Genomic DNA, 17441 nt, shown 5'->3' with positions numbered 1-17441 from the left:
AATTGAGTGTTCAAAAGTTTCAAACTCTAACCACGCTGCAGGCTGTTCACTGGCTGCGCAGGCAAGAACCGGCGATGCTGTCTGAGCTGCAGGTCATCAATGTCACAGTACACTTACTGCGGTATAGCCTCTTGGTCCTCAGGAGAGAGTATCAGAGCAGGGTTTAATCCAGTGCTAGTTGGAGGAGGGTCCAAAGTCAGCATGGTGGGCACAGTGCACAGGAGGCTTTTAGCCTTCCTTTACACAGATGTAGAACCACCGAGCAAGGGCAACAGCCCCAACACATCATGGATTTGTTTTTAAAGGGGAAAAAATGCTTTATTTTTTCCAGACAGAAAGTAAGTGATACAGTCCAGTCTGTTCCTGTCCTCTGCCAAGGCCACAACCTTGACTGGGCAGGGATCAGGCATAGTACTGCAGATTGGCTTTTTTCTTTGCTTGAACCTCCAGGATTCCTTCCATGTAGTCCTCGTGGGTGAGCTCTGTAGCTCCACGGCGGAGGGCAATCATCCCCTGCCCAATGAGACAGTATTTAGAGAGGGAATATGAGCACCACACCAGTTCCAAATAGCTGCTCCATTCTAGCTTTCACATTTCCCTACCCTCACTGCTATTCTTATGGAGGAATACTTACCGCTTCAACACACACAGCTTTGCACTGGGCTCCATTGAAATCATCTGTGCAGCGAGCCAGTTCCTCATAGTTCACGTCAGGGCTGATATGAGCAAATGGGAAAAAAAGTCTGAGAACATGTACCAAATAGAAAAAGCAATGTAGGGTGTTTCCTCAGCCCTACAGTGAGCTCCCAACAAGTGACTGCCAACCACTTCTCAGCCTTAAGGTACGCTTGTGAGTGACAAAAAGAGCCCCAGAAGGCCATACCTGACATTCATTTTGCGTGAATGAATCTGCATAATTCTGGCTCTGGCCTCTTCATTAGGCATTGGGAACTCAATCTTTCGATCTAATCGTCCAGAGCGGAGCAAAGCTGGGTCCAAGATATCAACCCGGTTGGTTGCAGCAATCACCTAAGCAGAAGTAGGATCATCAGTGTGAAGCACATGGAAGACAGGCCTCTCTTCCCCAAAGATTCATCAAGCTTCTTCCCTGGACATTGCTTTCCAACCCTTGCTAGAGTGCCCTGGACCTCAGCAGCACTCCCTGCTAGCTCCCAACCTTGACTTGTGTGTTGGGCTGGAAACCATCAAGTTGATTAAGCAGCTCCAGCATGGTCCTCTGCACCTCCCGGTCACCGGCCTTCTCACTATCAAACCTGAGGGGAAACAAGGATAAAACTGTCAGTATGAACCTGACCACCCTGTCCCTATGTTTTTAATCACATCAGAACAGGGAATGACTGCAGGTCATGCTCCTTGGCTGAGGTGTTCCAAATTTTTCCTTAAAACTACAGTTCTATCATGATGAGGACTGCAACTAGAGTAACCGTCAGCAGCACCTAAGACTTATTTAGTGATAACAGCTGAATGAGGCTTATGTTGTCCAGGCCCACGTAGTAAATGAGGGTGAACATCTCCAGGTGCAGTGATCAGAAAACAGTTTTATAAAGCAGGAGGCTATCAGACACATCCAAAGTCTGACAAACTTTGCTCCTGAGCCCAAGGACTGTGGCAACTGCTATCCATCTGTGACTGTGTTCACACTCTCTGAGTAACCCATGCTTTAAAAGGCTCCGCTTACATACACAGGCAAAGGAGGCTGCTAGGCAGCTCCCAAGAACTTTACGACATGGACTAGAGCTCACCTTTTAGTGCCAATGGCATCTAGTTCATCAATAAAGATGATGGAAGGAGCTTTTTCCTTTGCGAGAGCAAAAGCATCACGTACCAGCTTCGCTCCATCGCCAATGAACATCTGCACAAGTTGTGGACCTGCCAGCTTCAGGAACGTGGCCTGGGAAGTGAAAGAGAATCAATTCTAGGCCTCTTTTCACAATAGGGTCACTTCTGGGTACTATAAGAAGCCCTAAATTAAAACAAGCAAGCAAACAGACAGGAAAATCCCAGCCTTTGTAACACCAATTTGTGGGTATGACTTTCTTCCCCTGTAGGTGTTCTTACTCTTTGTCAGGTACTATTCTACGGCTGCACACACTTTCACGGGTTCTTTTTACCTTGGTCTGGGCAGCACATGCTCGAGCTAGAAGTGTCTTCCCTGTTCCTGGAGGCCCATACATAAGGACTCCTTTGGGTGGCTGTATACCCAAATTTTCAAATTTCTCCTTATGATTCATTGGCAGGACAATGGCCTCCACAAGCTACAACAAAAGAAAAATATTAATACATAAATGCATTCTTCTCCACAGATCCAGGCTGTCTGCTCTAGAGTTGAAGTTCAAAGACTGTTTTCCACAGTCACAGCAGAAACTATACATAAAGTATCACCTCTTGGATTTGTTTATCCAGCCCCCCGATGTCACTGTACTGCTCGGTGGGCCTCTCATCCACCTCCATGGCCTTCACCCGTGAATCATACTCTGTAGGCAGAGTCTCCAGGATCAAGTAAGAGTCTTTGTTCACCCCCTGTAAACACAAGTCCTTTGCTTTTAACAAGTTCCCTCAGATAGCACTTAATAAACATGCAATCAAAGCTGATTTACTAGACCTCAAGGATGCAGGAACAACCAGCTTTGACACTGGCATTCATCGAATCACCCCAGCTTGGCAGAGTGGAAAATGCCACAGTCGCTTTTAAACGAGTGGTCCAGTTTATTTACAATAAAAGGACAGGGTTTAAAAAACTTACTAAGTGGTCTCTAAACTTTCACCACCTAATTGTATGTATAAAAGACACACACCCCAAACTGCTTTTCTTTACTACAAACAGTAGTAACTGAACCCATAACACCTAGCTATGAAAATTTTAGTAGAGAAATGGTCTTGGGGAAATCTGGACAGATTTGTCTTCTTTCTTCAAGGCAAGACATACGCAATTTTCTGGTCACCATCATATCCAATTATCACAATAGAATCACTCACCACCAGATCTCCAGGTTTCAACTTCTCAGCATCAACCAACCCAATAACAGGCAGGAAATATGTCTGTAAAAAAGAAATCAAAGTAAGCAAAACCAGATGTACCAGGAGAAGATCCTTTGCATCACACCTTACAGCTGGATGGGCACATGGATCTTACCTGACGTGTAGAGGTCTTGATTACAGCACACTTGCCCTTTCTCTGGGAATCCAGGTCAATGTTTGCTCCATCCTCCTCCTGGTCATTTGGGTCAACATCCAGCAGCTGAAAACCAGGGTGAAAGAGTTCATAACAATGTAACCAGGCTAGCAGGATGATCCCAGGATTAATGCTTCTAACATACATACATTAGAAGAAATAAAACTTTTCCATCATCCATCAGGAGTAGAATACTGAAAGCATTAAAGCCCTCCTGTAAAAATTGATTTCTTCCCTTGCTTATGAAGCATCATGCAATAGTGCATAGAAAGACCTTACAAAATCCAGAACAAAGCAGTAGCTAATGGCAATGATTCCTTCTCCCATACAGCAGCTCACATTAGGGCTTAAGCTCATTAAGTTTTTAAACAGTAGTACAAAGCAATCCCATTTTTAATAGCAAACTATGAGCATTCTTTTTCCTCTCATCAGAATTACTGAATTAGAAAAAGAATGTGATGGATTAAAAGAGCCACGGCCTTTCATTTGCTGTTTCACAAGTTACAGAGAGCATGTGTCCAATCTCAGATGCTCAAGTTTACACTCAGAAGGGCTGTGCCACCCTCTGATGGTTGTTAAGTACAGATTAACAGTACCCAAAGCCTAAGGAATGACCCAGAGAACAACTGGGCAAGAGGTGTGCACTTCCAGGTCACAAATGAAAACAAGAGAAAAACCTGAAAGTCCTGGCTCTGGCAGCATTGGTAATCTGAGAATACTCCAGGCCTTGAATGCCTGATGAGCTCCCTGCCTTGCTGCCTGCCACTATAAATTGCACACACTTCTCATGTCAGTACGTAAAAGCCTACCACCCTCACCTCAATAACATTGGAGACAAGGTAGGGCAGGGTTTTGTTCACTTTGATCTTTTCACTGTTTTCTTTGATCTTGTCTTTCATGGCCTGGAGCTCATGGGTCACTCTCAGTACCTCACTCTTCATGATCTGCAATTGGTACACAGAAGAAAGAAAAAGGATAAGTGTCAGAAAACTGAGGCAAATAAAATTAATAGATTGTTCCAAAAGCAGTTACAGAAATATAAGTCTGAAGAATAAAGGGAAATCTAATATATAAAAAAGCAAAGCCAGCAAATTAGCCAAAATTTGTTAGGAATCAAGGCTACAATAACCCCAAATAATTTCTTCCCAGTGTCACTTGGTAGCCTCAGCCTAATCAGTGCAACAGCTTACAGGGCTGCAGTGTAACCTACATAACAATATGGCCCAGATATGGCAACTGTGGTTTGGTTTGGATGTGATCTTTCAATATATACAGATACACAAGTAACTACATATACACACCTATTTTAGTTATGTTTTGCAAGGTGGTTGGAACTAGATGATCTTTAAGGTCCTTTGCAACACAAGCCATTCTATGATTCAGCCTGAAGAAGAGAGGGCTCCAGGAAGACCTCATGGTGGCCTTTCTGTATTTAAAGCTGTCTTGTAAGAAAGATGGGGACAGACTTTTTAGTAAGAGCTGGACAAGGGGTATGGGTTTTAAACTTCAAGAGGGTAAATTTACACTAGATATAAGAGATTTTACAGTAAGGACAGCAAAACACTGCAACAGGTTGCCCAGATCATGGTGGATGCCCCATCCCTGGAAACATTCAAGACCAGACTGGACAGGGCTCTGAGCGACCTGGTCTACTTAAAGACATCCCAGCTTATGGCAGGAGCTGGCCTTTAAAGGTCCCTTCCAACCCATACTATGATTCTATGGTTGTACTAACTGTAAGGAAAAAAAAACCTTTAAGAAAAAAAGTTCTGTACACCCAACACAGATGTCTGCAGTGCTGTCTGGCTGACACTGACAGGCCTTTTCCTCCCTTTCCTGGTCAGTCACACAGTATGCAATTACACACTTTGTGATCCCCACTGAAGTGACTGGGGCACCAAGAGATCTCAGGAGACCTGGTCACACCTGAACTGGGTGTGTGATTCTGTTCAATGGGGAAATCCGCTCTTCACTAAGACACTATCTTCTTAAAAGTCTTTATGCCTAAGCATAATACTGTGCTGTAACACATTCACAGGACAGAATTGTTACAGGAGCCAGTACAGAATCTGTTAAATAAAAATGCAAAAAACTTAATAAATTTAATAAAACAGCCTAGAAAACATTCAAGGAAAACTGCCTGAACGGAGGGTTCTTACAAACATTTTGCAATTATAATGCTCTTACTATAAAATGAAGAAGGCTACTTCTACTCCTTACTGTATTCTGCAGTTTAAAAATAAGACACATATTTACCTTTACTGTCTTTAAAGAATCATAAAGTACATTAGTAAGTCAGAATTACTTGTGGAGCCTGAAGCAGTATAGGATGAAGTTACACTATGGAATTTATGAAATATTTTATCTCAATACTGCTAACACTGGGCAGCAAACATTCTAAATTTTCAAGTGCTCTTTTATGCAAAACATGTCTATCACGAGACAGGTCTATGTGCTCAACATCTTCATGAATGAACAAGCAAGAGGACAGAATATTTTCTCATCATGTTTGCAGATGACACCAATTTGGGGGGCATAGTCTTGGTGTTCAAAGGCAGAGCTGCCAAACAGAAACCTTACAAAAAACGAGGACACATGTAAATCCCCGCAGCAGGGAGGGAAGTGCACCTTGCAGTGACACATGCTGGTGACTGTCTGGCTAAGGAATGGATCTGGGGGGTCTCCATAAGACAATAAACTGAACAGGAGCCAGCAATGTGCCCTGAGAGCAAGGGTGGCAAACAGCATCATGGGCTGTACTATCAGGACTGCAGGAGGTAGATGGAGAGAAGTATTCAGACCCCTTTATTCAATACTTTTAGATCCTACCTAGAGCACTCAGTCCAGTTTTGGTGTTCCCCCCCATACAGCAAAAACATTGATAAACTGGACTGAGTTCTGCATGGGGCCACCAAGATGACTGGGGGCTGAAGAATGGCCCCCCTCCGAGGGAGGTGGGTTTGTTCAGCTCAGAATAGAACAGCTGGGGAAGGAGGTATCAAAGAGACTGGACCAGACACTTCACAGGAGTACACAATGGGCAGATGAAATAACAAAGACTAAAACAGGTGCGGTTCAGACTGTACCAAAGCAAATCTCTATCCTCACGAGGTCTGTCAAGAAGCAGCAGCACTGAACACCCTGCGAAGGGGTGCAGTATGTGTCTTTAAAGACTTTCAAGATCCAACCGGATAAAGCCCTGAGTAGCCTGGGTTATGGCTGACCCTGCTTTGAGAAGGAGTTTGGCCTGGAGGTCTGCTCAAGTCCCTTCCAACCTAACTTACCCAAAGATCCTACCTGATTCAGGCCACAGAACAGACTTCCCCCTCCCCTCTGCCTACGAGGCAGGGAGGGCCTATGTAACTTTAGCTAAGGCATCCATGGCTGCGTTGAACAGCCGCCCCCTCAGCTTCCTCGGGCCGATACACTTCTGGTGATTCTCCCCTACCTTCGCCGTTCCGTATTCCTCCATCTGCCGTTCTCGATTCAATTAACCGGGTTTAACTTTTTGCTGTCCCCGTGCCTGTGCTAACCCGCCCGCCCCGAACAACAGCAGCACAGAGCTCCCGGGAGGGCGGCCCGGCCCGGCTCCGCGGCCGCTACCTTGATCTCGCTGTCGAGGAGGCGGGTGCGCTGCACGATCTCCTCCGTGGACATCTTCAGCACCTCCTCGCCGACGCCGTCCTGCGGGGGCACAACGGCAGCGTTACCTTCGGCCTGGCCCGCGGCTCGCCCCGGCCCCGCCGCCCCTACCCCAGCCCCGGCCCCTCACCTCCGACTCATCCCACACCGACGCCATCTTTCCGCCGGCCCGCGGGCGCGCGCACGGCGCGGACGATTCGGCGCGGCAGATTCCGCACTGCGGTTACCGGCGGCGCAGGGCGGGGGCAGCGCCACGGGCGGGACGGGCGGGACGGGCGGGACGGGAGTTCCGCGCACCCTCCCCTCCCCCGGAGCAGCCGCCGGCGCCCCGATCGCAGCTCCCGGCGCCCGCGGCCGTGCCGAATCTGCCGGCGGGGCGGGGAGCGGCAGGCGGGTCACGTGCCGCCCCCAAACCTGCTGAGTGATGGCGGCGGCGCCATGTCGGGGCGGGGCGCGGGCGGGGCCCGGAGCCCGGCGCTGGAAGCAGACGGGGCGATCTCCCGGAGAAAGCCTTTATTACAGCCAGTGCCCGTACACAGCAGCGAGGGGGAAGGGAGCGGGGCCGAGCCGTGAGGCGGCCCCGCGCAGGGGAGGCCGAGGACGCCCCCGCCAGGCACAGCCCGAGGGGGCCCGGGAGCGGCTCCGTCAGTCCCCGGCCGGGCCCGCGGGCGCTCAGACGTAGCCGGGCTTCACCGACAAGCGGCGGCAGTTGGGGCAGCCGCGGGTCCCGTTGGTCTGGAGGCACCTGCAACGGGAGGAGGTCGGGTCGGGGGGGTCTCCGCGGCCGGAGGCTCCCCCAGGGCGGCTCCACGTCTATTGTACACCTCAAAGCTGTTCCCCGTGGGCCCTCCCGCCACCGGCAGAGACTGCATCTCCTTCCCATCCTTTCCAGAGAGGCGCTTCGGCAAATTTCTCCACAAAAGTTTGTTCCTGTACTGCTGGAGACAATCCACAGAGCTCGTCGGGCGTCTCTCACTGCCCAGTAGTTTGATCCTAATTCTGGTGTCAGTGTGAGACTTTGTTATTAAATTCTTAGTTTCAAGTTAGTTTTCAGTGTTTTGTAACACTTGTGTTTTTTCTACAATTAAATGGTGCTACAGCTAACTTCTTTCATGGCAGTAGTGTGATAACAGTCTGAACAACTTCTTCACCTCTGTGTGCCACTAGCCAAGGGAGAAAGTGAGGGGACTTGGGAAAAACCCAAACTGCCCCTGGGAGAGAAGAACTCATTCCCGAGGAGGAATCCAATAAGAATCTGTGAACTGGGCTGACCACCTACAAAGTGAGGACATCAGTGAATAATTATATAGAGGACAAGTGGAAGTGTGATGGATATGATGGCTAAATCTCACCCTCCAAGGCTGTGAGACTCAGCACTGCAATGGGATCCTGCAAGGCAGGATCAAGACAAAGGTGAGCAGGTGGTCAAGACAAAGACCTGGGGAACAGCACGGATAGGACTGCTGTGGGCATAAGCAGCTCTTTCCTATGAGTAACGTCATGACAATAATTTTAGTATTTCCAGCTAATTACTTCAAGTGGAAGAAGTGGGAGCAAGGTAGTGCCTGGAGCTGGTTGTTCTTCTCCCCAATGGACTCTCCACACATGCCACAGTACAGCTCCATCTCCTCCACACATTCGTGGAACTTCACTACATGGTCACGCAATTCTTGCTGCTGCTCCTTCGTACGATAGATCCTTTCACACAGGCAGTGGAGCTTCAGCAGGCCGAGCTGCACGTGAAGGACAGAAACAAGTGAGCAAGGCTTCAAGACAAGTGAACAACAGGGTGAACACAGACCAGAGGCAGGAGTGGGAACGGAATGCCACAGCCCCATCAGCCAGGTGGAGAAACATCAGTAGGCCTCAACAATTCCTGTCATTAACCCTTCTTCTTTGTGTCACAAAAGGTAACACCAGGTTTGAGACACTCAGCAGCTCTTCCACTCATGGTTTCCCTGAGCTACCCGTCCCATACATCATTTTCCTTTGCCTCCAGCCAGCACACAGTTCAGCAGCTGCTCAGGGCAGAAATGTTTTTCAGGAAGAGTCCTCTAATCCTCTAGTTTTCACACCCCATTTTCACTGCTTCCCATTCTCCTTTGCCTATCCCATTGTGACTCCTCACTCACTTTTCAGACTTGCATACTGATGATTATCTGTGCAACTGCCCACAACCAAACAGGACAAAGCAAATCCCAAACACTCGCTGCTTAATGGGAATGCTAATGAGCAACAACAAGCCTGAATACTTCAATGTTTGACATCTTATATTGGCTGACACAAGACTATGAAGAGTGCTGAAAAGAAATGTAGGATCCTACCTTGTTCCCTAGTCCCTCTGCCAGCTCCTGTGCCTTTTCAATGCTTTCCAGAGCCTGTGAATTGAGAGCACTGGTTGTTAGTTCTCAGCCAAATAAATGAAAAACGGGCTTTTATGAATGTCCCGTGAGTATTATTTTAGAAAAGAGGTAAAGAAGTACAGAGTAAAATCTGGATTAACAAATATCCCTGCAACACTGGAGAATCAAAAAAGCTTTTTTTGGGAGGGCAGATTTCCCTCCCCTCACAAAAGTTAATCCATGAGAAAAGGTTGGTTTCTAGAAGACCACAAGTAATACAAGAGCTACATTTCTGTCACAGACATTCAGTGTCAGTGTTGGCAGAGGCTGGTCCCCAAGCAGGGAGAATAGAGACTTAAACTCAGTCCCACATGCTCATTTGAGGCCGGGATGGACACTAGCAAAGTAAGCCTTGTCCCCATCCTACCTTGCAGGCTCAATAATTGTTGGGCAACTTCAATTGTACCAGAGGTGAGGAAAGGGATCACCAGCACCAATACACCACACTCATCCGTTTTTTCCCTGCTGTTCATATATCCACCTTGCCTTACTTACACATGGTGTGATGTAGGAGTGTTCTGCTATCCATTTTTAAAATCTGAAGGAAATATTTAGCACAGCAGCTGTCATACCAAATGACTCCCTACTTTCACCTAGATGTCACAGTGTTCCTTGCAGTTCTGATAATTAGTCTCTCTTTTCCAGAGCTATTGAGATCTGCCTCCTGTTTGTCCAAGGGGAAGAAGTTTTCCCTTGTGATGCAGTAGTTTTCAGGAGGAACATATAAAATTTCTACCCTATAATTTGGTGTTACTGCTATTGTAGGAGGAGATGACCAGATGAGATGCAAAAATGTGCTGTGAATGCAGAGGAGATGGCATTAGACTTGTGGTGGCAGCAACAGCCTAGGAAAAGGAAATGTAGGAGAGGGAAGCAGGAACTAAGGCCAGCGGGGAGAACATAACTGAGAACTGTGTTTAGGAAGACTGAATGTGTACTGAAAATTCCTGAAATTAATGACTGTGAACAAGAATCAAAGTGAAATGTGTGGGGTAAGGGAAAAGATGTTGAAAAGTCTAGGGGACAGTTTGTCTTGGACTGCACAAGAATGAGGGCAAGCAAGCTGTGAGCAGCTTGGGAGGATCTGGAATAGCATTGATTACATTACACGCAAATGAAATGGACCAACTGGCCAAAGAGACTGGGAAGATGGAAGAAGCTTGAGCAAAAACAGGGAATCTGCAAGTGGAAAGTTAGCAAATTGCTTTACTAAGTACCTGATATAGGGATGAGTAGCATGAGAAATGGAAACTGGGCCTGCCAAGTTGAATAACAGGCTTGGGTGAATATTCAGGGATGTGACATCTAAGGAAGTCACATTTGGTCAGCAGACATAAGGTCCCTGACCCAGCAGGACAGACTTTCCTCTAATGCCTGGAACAGAATACAAGATTCTTCCACTTTCTTCTTCTGTGGGATTTGGTAAGATTAGAATTCTGTGCAAAGCCCTCATCATGTTCTCACAAGTGAGAGCTGCTTGATATCAGACAGTGGCTCGAGATAGAATCAGTGAATGGAAGAGTTTGATGAGTGCTCTGAATATTCTCTCCTGCAGAGGCCTACCTGCTGTGTCCTGTCCTGTTCTTTGGATACTGAGCTGGCTTTTCAAGTCCACAGTTTCTCCTCCCATTGCTAACAAACACTGTGTTTACTTACTGAGATTGCACAGTGTGTCTCACCCAACTGATTCCCTGATAGAGGAACTCATATGCTGACAGCCCCCTGAACTTGTCTATTCTGACATATGCTGGACATACTGATGTCTGAGATGCTTCAATATGTCTCAATATGAGTGATAAGAGGGAATTTTCATCACATGTAGACCCAACCAGCATCTTGATGTGGAACTGTGCCCAGTTGTTCAGAGCTAGTTCAGGGCTAACCTTTGAGCATTTCATTCTGTGGCTGGAGTAATGTTCCTGCCGTGCAATGTGCTGCATCTAGTGCAGTCTGGACTTTAACACACATACACAGTGCCTAAGCATTTTCAAAATTAACTTCACCCCCTTGTTCTATATTGACTGGTTGTCTATCCCCAGATAAATCCCTGCTCTCATTCCTCTGTTTCCCATCAGAGTTTACAGACCATCAAAGTTTCTCCAGGAATTTTATGCCACATTTGCCTGCAAAGCACATGGTGGAGCTGTAGAGCTGTCTAATCATTAGCACATCAATGAGCTTAGTCATAGAACTAAAAAGTAGGCAGGGGAATCTATTTCAGAGCATAAGGCTTCCTTCCTCCTATGCTGGTTTCTCAGCACAGAGCTTAAAAGTCATCAGGATTGACTAATGAGGCAATTCTGTAATTTAGCGGTCTGATTCAGAATGCATGTTCCTACCATTAGTAAGAAATTCCTGGCTGAGAGAGACCATTCAGAAAAATAAAACTCTACAAGCAACAGACCCTCTTGGTAGAACCAAGGGGGTACAGGTCTCTTCTGAACTGTACCCTCACCACAGTGCAGTACAAGACCATGCTCTAGTCTTGTCCTACAAACAAGTTTGTAACTGACCTTGTCCAGCTCCTTTTGGATCATCCAGCACTTAGTCACTCCTAGCAGCACCTGGACCAGGCCCAGGCGGTTTCCAATCTCTGTCATGATGCTCATGGAAGAATCATACCGAGGGAAGGCTGTCTGCAGAAGCAGGGAGGAAAGCACATGTTTTGCTATGAGCTGCTTTTCATGCCCTCTTGCTATTCCCCCATCCTTCCAGGCAGGAAGGAGCTGTACCTGCACGTCCCTGCGGCTGCGATGGATGTCTGCAAAGCAGAGCAGACACAGTGCTTGCAGCGGCCGGTCACCATGCTGCAGGGCAATCTTCATGGACTCCTGCAAGAAATTGCCCCTTGTCAGCAGAACAGCTTGTTCCTGCTTCAAAAGAGCAAGGCTGGGACTTTGGACTCCAGCCACTGAAAGCTCAGCTCCAAGGAAGTGGCACCATCTTTAAAGGCAAGGAAAATATTTTTCACTTGTTCCTAACCAAGGGCCATTCATAGACCCAAAATTTGAAGCCCTCTGGGCTACAGAAACCACAGCTCTAAGACTGGAAGGCAGCAGGAAGATCTAGAGTCAAGTGTGAATGGCAGGGTGTCTCTCTTGCTGCAGGGGCGAGGCAGGATGCCCTGGCAGAGCCCCCCCAGCCCTGCCCGTGCCCCGTACCTCACAGCAATCCATGGCGTCTGCCAGGCGCCCCAGCTTCCGATAGGCCACGGCCATGTGGTACTGGCTCATGGCACGGTACTTCAGGCTCCAGCCCTTCCCGTAGTCATTCACCAGTTCAGCAGCTTTACATGGGAAAAACAAGGCTTTCTCATAGTCCTGCAAGGCAACAAGCACACAGACAGCAGTCACAGCAAAAATAAAGCAAAAAGGAGAGAAGGAAAAAGACCAGCTATTTTTCATTTACTAACTCTGCAACAGTTACCAGATTTCTGTACATATTTAAACTCATGCTGCTCCTCTTCCACGTGCACTGTTTTGGTGGATATCAAATTGTGAAAGATGGATTTGCCATATACTGAATTCTTATTATTCTCTGGGTTCAGGACATTGGAACAATGACCCAGCAAATGAATTTTATGTAGTATGCCATTAACTTTATTCTGCAGGAACCATTTACCCTCCTCTGTAAGCAAAGGCTGAACACTTTCTCTGCTCTTACATCATCTCTACTTGTAACATCTACATGTAGCCTTCATTTTCTCTAAATGGTGAGTTTGAATCTCCAAGAAGCTCATTATCCATCATTGCAGGAAAGAGGAACTAAGACTCTTGGCCTCATCAAATTCACAAAAAGTAATAATACATTTTAAACTTTTTTTTTTTCATCAAAAGCATGTTAGAAATAAATCTTATTTTACAATAATTATGTAAAACTTATCTTAATATCTAAACCCATTCTCAGGTAAGTTATATGAGACCACAGAAGTGAAAAAGTCCTCATACTTTTTTTATTCTCCACAATGCAGAAAGGAAACAACAGCTTTCCAAATTTTCTTTCTCCCTTCTTATTTCCCACCTGAAAAGTATTCAGCACAATGTTATTTTCTTTATTTTTGGTCACCACACTTCTTGTGATGATCTTCTCTGAGTGAAGAAATTAAGACTTTGTGAGAAAAACCTATTTTTTTGCTGTTTGTACCACAAGTTGGAACTGGCAAATCACCCCTGTGCTCAGTCCCTGCCTGGTTTTACCTACAGCTTGCTGGCAGCTATTTGCCTACAATAGTGGTAGAAATAGAGAGTCCATGAGTTTTGGCTGCCAGCCCCGTGTCTCTGATGTGATCTTTGAAGCTAAGTTTGATCTTTTCAACACACATATTCACAGCTGCTTCTGCTGTGCTGTGTGCTGTGTAAACATGGCACTAATCCTCCCATCCTTACTGTGGAGGAGAGTACTCCATCTGGGTTTTACAAAGGGATTTTAGCTTACAGTGCTCTCTCAGTACTTCCCTCCCAATAGGAATGACAAAGGCTGAAATTCACGTGATTTCCAATGCTTCCCTGAATCTGTGGCGCAATCACCCTCCTGTCCCTTAGGTTACTGTACCTTTATCTGGGTGTAGAAGTTCCCGAGGCTGCAGCAGACTCGACACTCCAGCATCTTGTCATCGTTGTTGTGTGCGTAGCGTAAAGCTTTCTCAAAGCACTCCAAAGCCTTCTGGAAAATGCTGAGGCCCAAGAAGGCATTGCCCATGCTGAGGCTCACCTGGCCATTCAGCTGCATGCTCACAGTGGTACCCTGCATGTTCAGGCACGTCTTGCAGTAAGAGATTGTTTTCTGGAATTCACAGAGTTTCTCATTGCTGCGAGCCAGGTTTAGGTAGCTCTCTGTAAGGAAATCTGGGTCTTCCAGCTCCCGTGCTGTGTCAATCTGGACCACTGCAAACTTTAGTAGAGAAGATAGTGTTTACAAAAGTGTGTAGTTTATTTAAATACAGCTCAAGCACCCACAGAGTAGTACCCTGTACTGAAGAAAGAGGCTCATCTCTGAGCAGGGCAGCACCTGGAGAAGCATTGTATGCACTGAGCAGTTATCTGGTGGTTTAAAAGGCCTATGAAGACTCAGAAGAAACCTCTCCCTCTCTTCACACAGTCCTTGGGCAGGGAAGATGAACTAGGCTGGCTGCAAGGGTTAAACAGCTGTTGAATGGCCTTAAAGGGAAGCTGGTGAAGCAGGAAACATCTGACACAATGCAGTTCTGTTTTCTTCCACTCATTGTAATGTATCCCACTTTCTCTGGAATTCCTAAGCTATTAACATACTCTGTTAATAGAAGAAAGTAAGCTACTTCTTTAAGGAATTTTCTACTAATAAATTGCAGTCTTGATCTTGACAGTCTTGGTTCTATAACCTCCAGGATTTGTTGCATACTGTTCTCTTAAATGAAGTCTCTTTCAGGCTGCAAACTCTTCTAAACAGTAACACTAATGTTGTGATGAAGCAAGCACAAGCATTCAAGCTGGCTTGGATTAGTATCAGTAGCAAAGGTAAATAGCAATTTTCATTAGATATATCAGTTAGGATTATGGATGGCAAATTCCAAAGGAATCAATTACTTCCTTTTTATATCGTGGCTACACATAATAATTTAGGCTACTACAACATCTTATATTCTTTGGAAATAAAAAACCCAAACAAAAAAAAAAACAAACCCACATGCAAACTCCCCCCCCAAAAACAACAAAACAAAACAAAACCACAAAAAAACCCCCAAACATCACCATCCATAAATTGTGTATGTTTGGTTTGTAATTATCTTTTCAGTTTCCATTACAGTTTAGGAAAGCTCCTATGTGGACTCAGCGATGCACACTAGCTCATGCTTCCCCACCTTCCCTTAACTTTGCTCAAGTTCTTCAGTATTTCCTGATTGCCACAGTCTCTTCTCCCAGTGTGAAGTAAGTTTTCCTCTCCAGAACAGGTTGAGCATCACAATCCCTCTTAAATAACTTTTTATTTCATGCCTTTAATTCTGACTCATTTTCTCCTGATATTTCCTCTCTCAATGGCTTATTGCCAAAGTTCTCCTTTCTCTATCCTTTGACCAGTTGCTGTGTAAAAATCTTCAGTTTGACTGAAGCCAATTTTCCTTCCTGATACTATGACAAACTAAAATTCACCTACTCTGATCCCAATTTTTGTTCTCTTCTCAGGTAAGGAATTATGTTTGGGTATACTAAACTCACTCTTTTGCCTTTTTTTTTTCCCCATGAAGTCTTCAGTATTTCCTTCAGGTAGCTACATCTTACCCATTTTTTCCGCATTCTTCCCCAGTCACTCTGTTGTTTTTGCCAGCACCTAATTTCATACCACTGAACAAAATTGTTTGTCTTCAAATGTTTTCCCAGTGTATTAATATCTCTCCTTTCTTCTTCATCCTAAGTACTTGGTTTCAATATAGGGCTTTGACATGTGCGTGGCTTTACCAGTAAGGTGGTGCCCCTCTCCCCACTCAAATTCTAAACAGCTACCAAAAACTTTTCAATGACATATTCACATTTTGTTCTAAATGCTGAATGATAGCCAGTCTAGTAAGAGGCAACCCAAAACATCAGGACGAGGATATCAAAGCCCTTTAGTAAGACCCTATTTCAGGCTGGGATAGTTTCTTAGGACTATTACAACACTCTCTTGCCTTGTCTTACAGATTTTTGAGTTGCCCTCCCAAATGCTGCCTGCTGCTCTCTGTACACATGCTCTTACTTCTCAGATCCACACACCAGCTTCTTTTTGTTCATTTAATTAAACTGTTTATCCTCATGTGCTTGAAATGTAACTTCAGCTGCTTTTTACCACTCTTCCATCAAGCCTCATATCCTTCCTTCTTTCTTCTCTACTGTCCTGACAACTGGAAGCTGCTCTCTGACCTCAATTGTGAAATATCTGGGATGTCTCAATTACCTCACCAAAACAGCATCTTCTTTTCCCTCTCAATCAGCCCCCTGGCAAACAAATAATTGCAATTAGAAAACCCCAATATAAGATCTATATTAGATATCAGCCAGAAGCTGAACAAGATAAGAGACATGTCTTCACAAGAGAGATACTTATTCTACAGAATCCATTTGGAGTTCACCTTTTATGCTGACGTACAGACTGTAAACAGCTTGTAGTGGACAAAGGCTCTGTTCTCATACCTGCTCCTGAAGCCTGATAACATGGTGTGCCTGTATGTGGGAAATAATCAAGACAGCTTCCCATGAATAACTGGAGAACTTAAATAACCCAGGAATCCTGATGAAACAGATCCGGGGAAAAATCATATTCTGTGTGTCTTGTGGGCTGGAGCTCTTGGTGAGCACAGTGATCACAGCAGCCCAGAACATGCACTCAGTAGCTGGTATTTTCTGTTACACACAAAACACCCCCCACTTCAGGTTCTGCTCTCCAGCCACGTTCCATCACGGGTGTGACACAATGGCATGCATTCATCTCCAGTTCACCTTACCTTCAGCATGTCTTTGTATCTGCCCATCTCTGCGTGAGCAGTGATGAGGCAACCCAAAACCCGAAACCTGCCAGCAGGATCCGCAGACTTCTCCAAAACCCTCATCCAGACTCGGAGGGCCTTTTCGGTCTGATTAGACTGGTAGAGATGGAGTCCTTTCTCTATCTGTTGCTTTGTCTGGTCCTGACCCATCTCCCATGGATTAAAAAGCCTCATACACTAACCTCTAAGGATAGCAAAAAGGACGTGCTTACGAGAGAGCACAATGTAAAATGCCCCACTAGAAGAGGGCAGGTTGTGTGCTCAGAGGGCCCAGAGCCGGGAGAGCCCAGCCATGTCAGGGGGCTGGAGCTGGGGTAGGCAATGGCAAGAAGTGTTTGCTCAGCACTGAAGGCAGAATCCCAAATCAACTAGGCAAACATCTTGCTTGCTAGGGCTCCATCAGTGCATTCGTCTGTCCAATCCCGTAAACAAAGAGCAAAAGCACGACAGGGAGAGAAAGAGAAAAAACTCAAGCCACAGGAGTGAAACTCAATCTGAACAGCCAGTGCTGGTCTCCTCCCCATTGGCTGCAGCTGCTCCTGCCAGTCCAGCTCACGTGGCTCCCAGGAATTCTAGTCAGTCTCCCCAGCTCCCAAGGTCACGGTGCCAACTGCCCACCCCTGCCCGCCAGTATGCAGCTTATAAATACCCCAGGGAGAGACAATTGGCTGTAGTCACAGCCTCAGGATGCCTTGACTGTCTCTTTCCT

General features: G+C 46.0%; 2 protein-coding genes across 3 annotated transcripts; both read right to left on the bottom strand.

Moving 5' to 3' along the window:
• Window positions 1–292: 292 nt before the first annotated feature.
• Window positions 293–7124, bottom strand: PSMC3 (proteasome 26S subunit, ATPase 3). Of its 2 annotated transcripts, XM_059849338.1 has the most exons (12): window positions 6966–7124; window positions 6797–6877; window positions 4012–4137; window positions 3155–3259; window positions 2998–3060; window positions 2404–2541; window positions 2133–2276; window positions 1764–1912; window positions 1178–1274; window positions 884–1029; window positions 635–716; window positions 293–513 (listed from the first exon to the last, which is right to left on the bottom strand). In XM_059849338.1, exons 1-12 carry the CDS (start codon window positions 6990–6992, stop codon window positions 403–405), a joined length of 1269 nt encoding a protein of 422 aa, XP_059705321.1. In that variant the 5' UTR covers window positions 6993–7124; the 3' UTR covers window positions 293–402. The 2 variants fall into 2 exon arrangements, with proteins under 2 accessions (XP_059705321.1, XP_059705322.1); XM_059849339.1 differs by lacking the exons at window positions 6797–6877; window positions 6966–7124 and adding an exon at window positions 4495–4608.
• Window positions 7125–7333: 209 nt separating this feature from the next.
• Window positions 7334–17441, bottom strand: RAPSN (receptor associated protein of the synapse). The gene is made up of 8 exons (XM_059849340.1): window positions 16691–17441; window positions 13789–14127; window positions 12399–12557; window positions 11970–12068; window positions 11751–11873; window positions 9160–9213; window positions 8369–8568; window positions 7334–7580 (listed from the first exon to the last, which is right to left on the bottom strand). The coding sequence occupies exons 1-8, from the start codon at window positions 16904–16906 to the stop codon at window positions 7508–7510; spliced, it is 1263 nt and encodes a 420-aa protein (XP_059705323.1). The 5' UTR covers window positions 16907–17441; the 3' UTR covers window positions 7334–7507.

The sequence above is a fragment of the Haemorhous mexicanus genome, chromosome 6, assembly GCF_027477595.1.
Source record: "Haemorhous mexicanus isolate bHaeMex1 chromosome 6, bHaeMex1.pri, whole genome shotgun sequence".
In the NCBI taxonomy this organism is placed as follows: Eukaryota; Metazoa; Chordata; class Aves; order Passeriformes; family Fringillidae; genus Haemorhous; species Haemorhous mexicanus.
The sequence above is the reverse complement of the archived record's forward strand: the minus strand, read 5'-3'. Positions and strand labels throughout refer to the sequence as shown.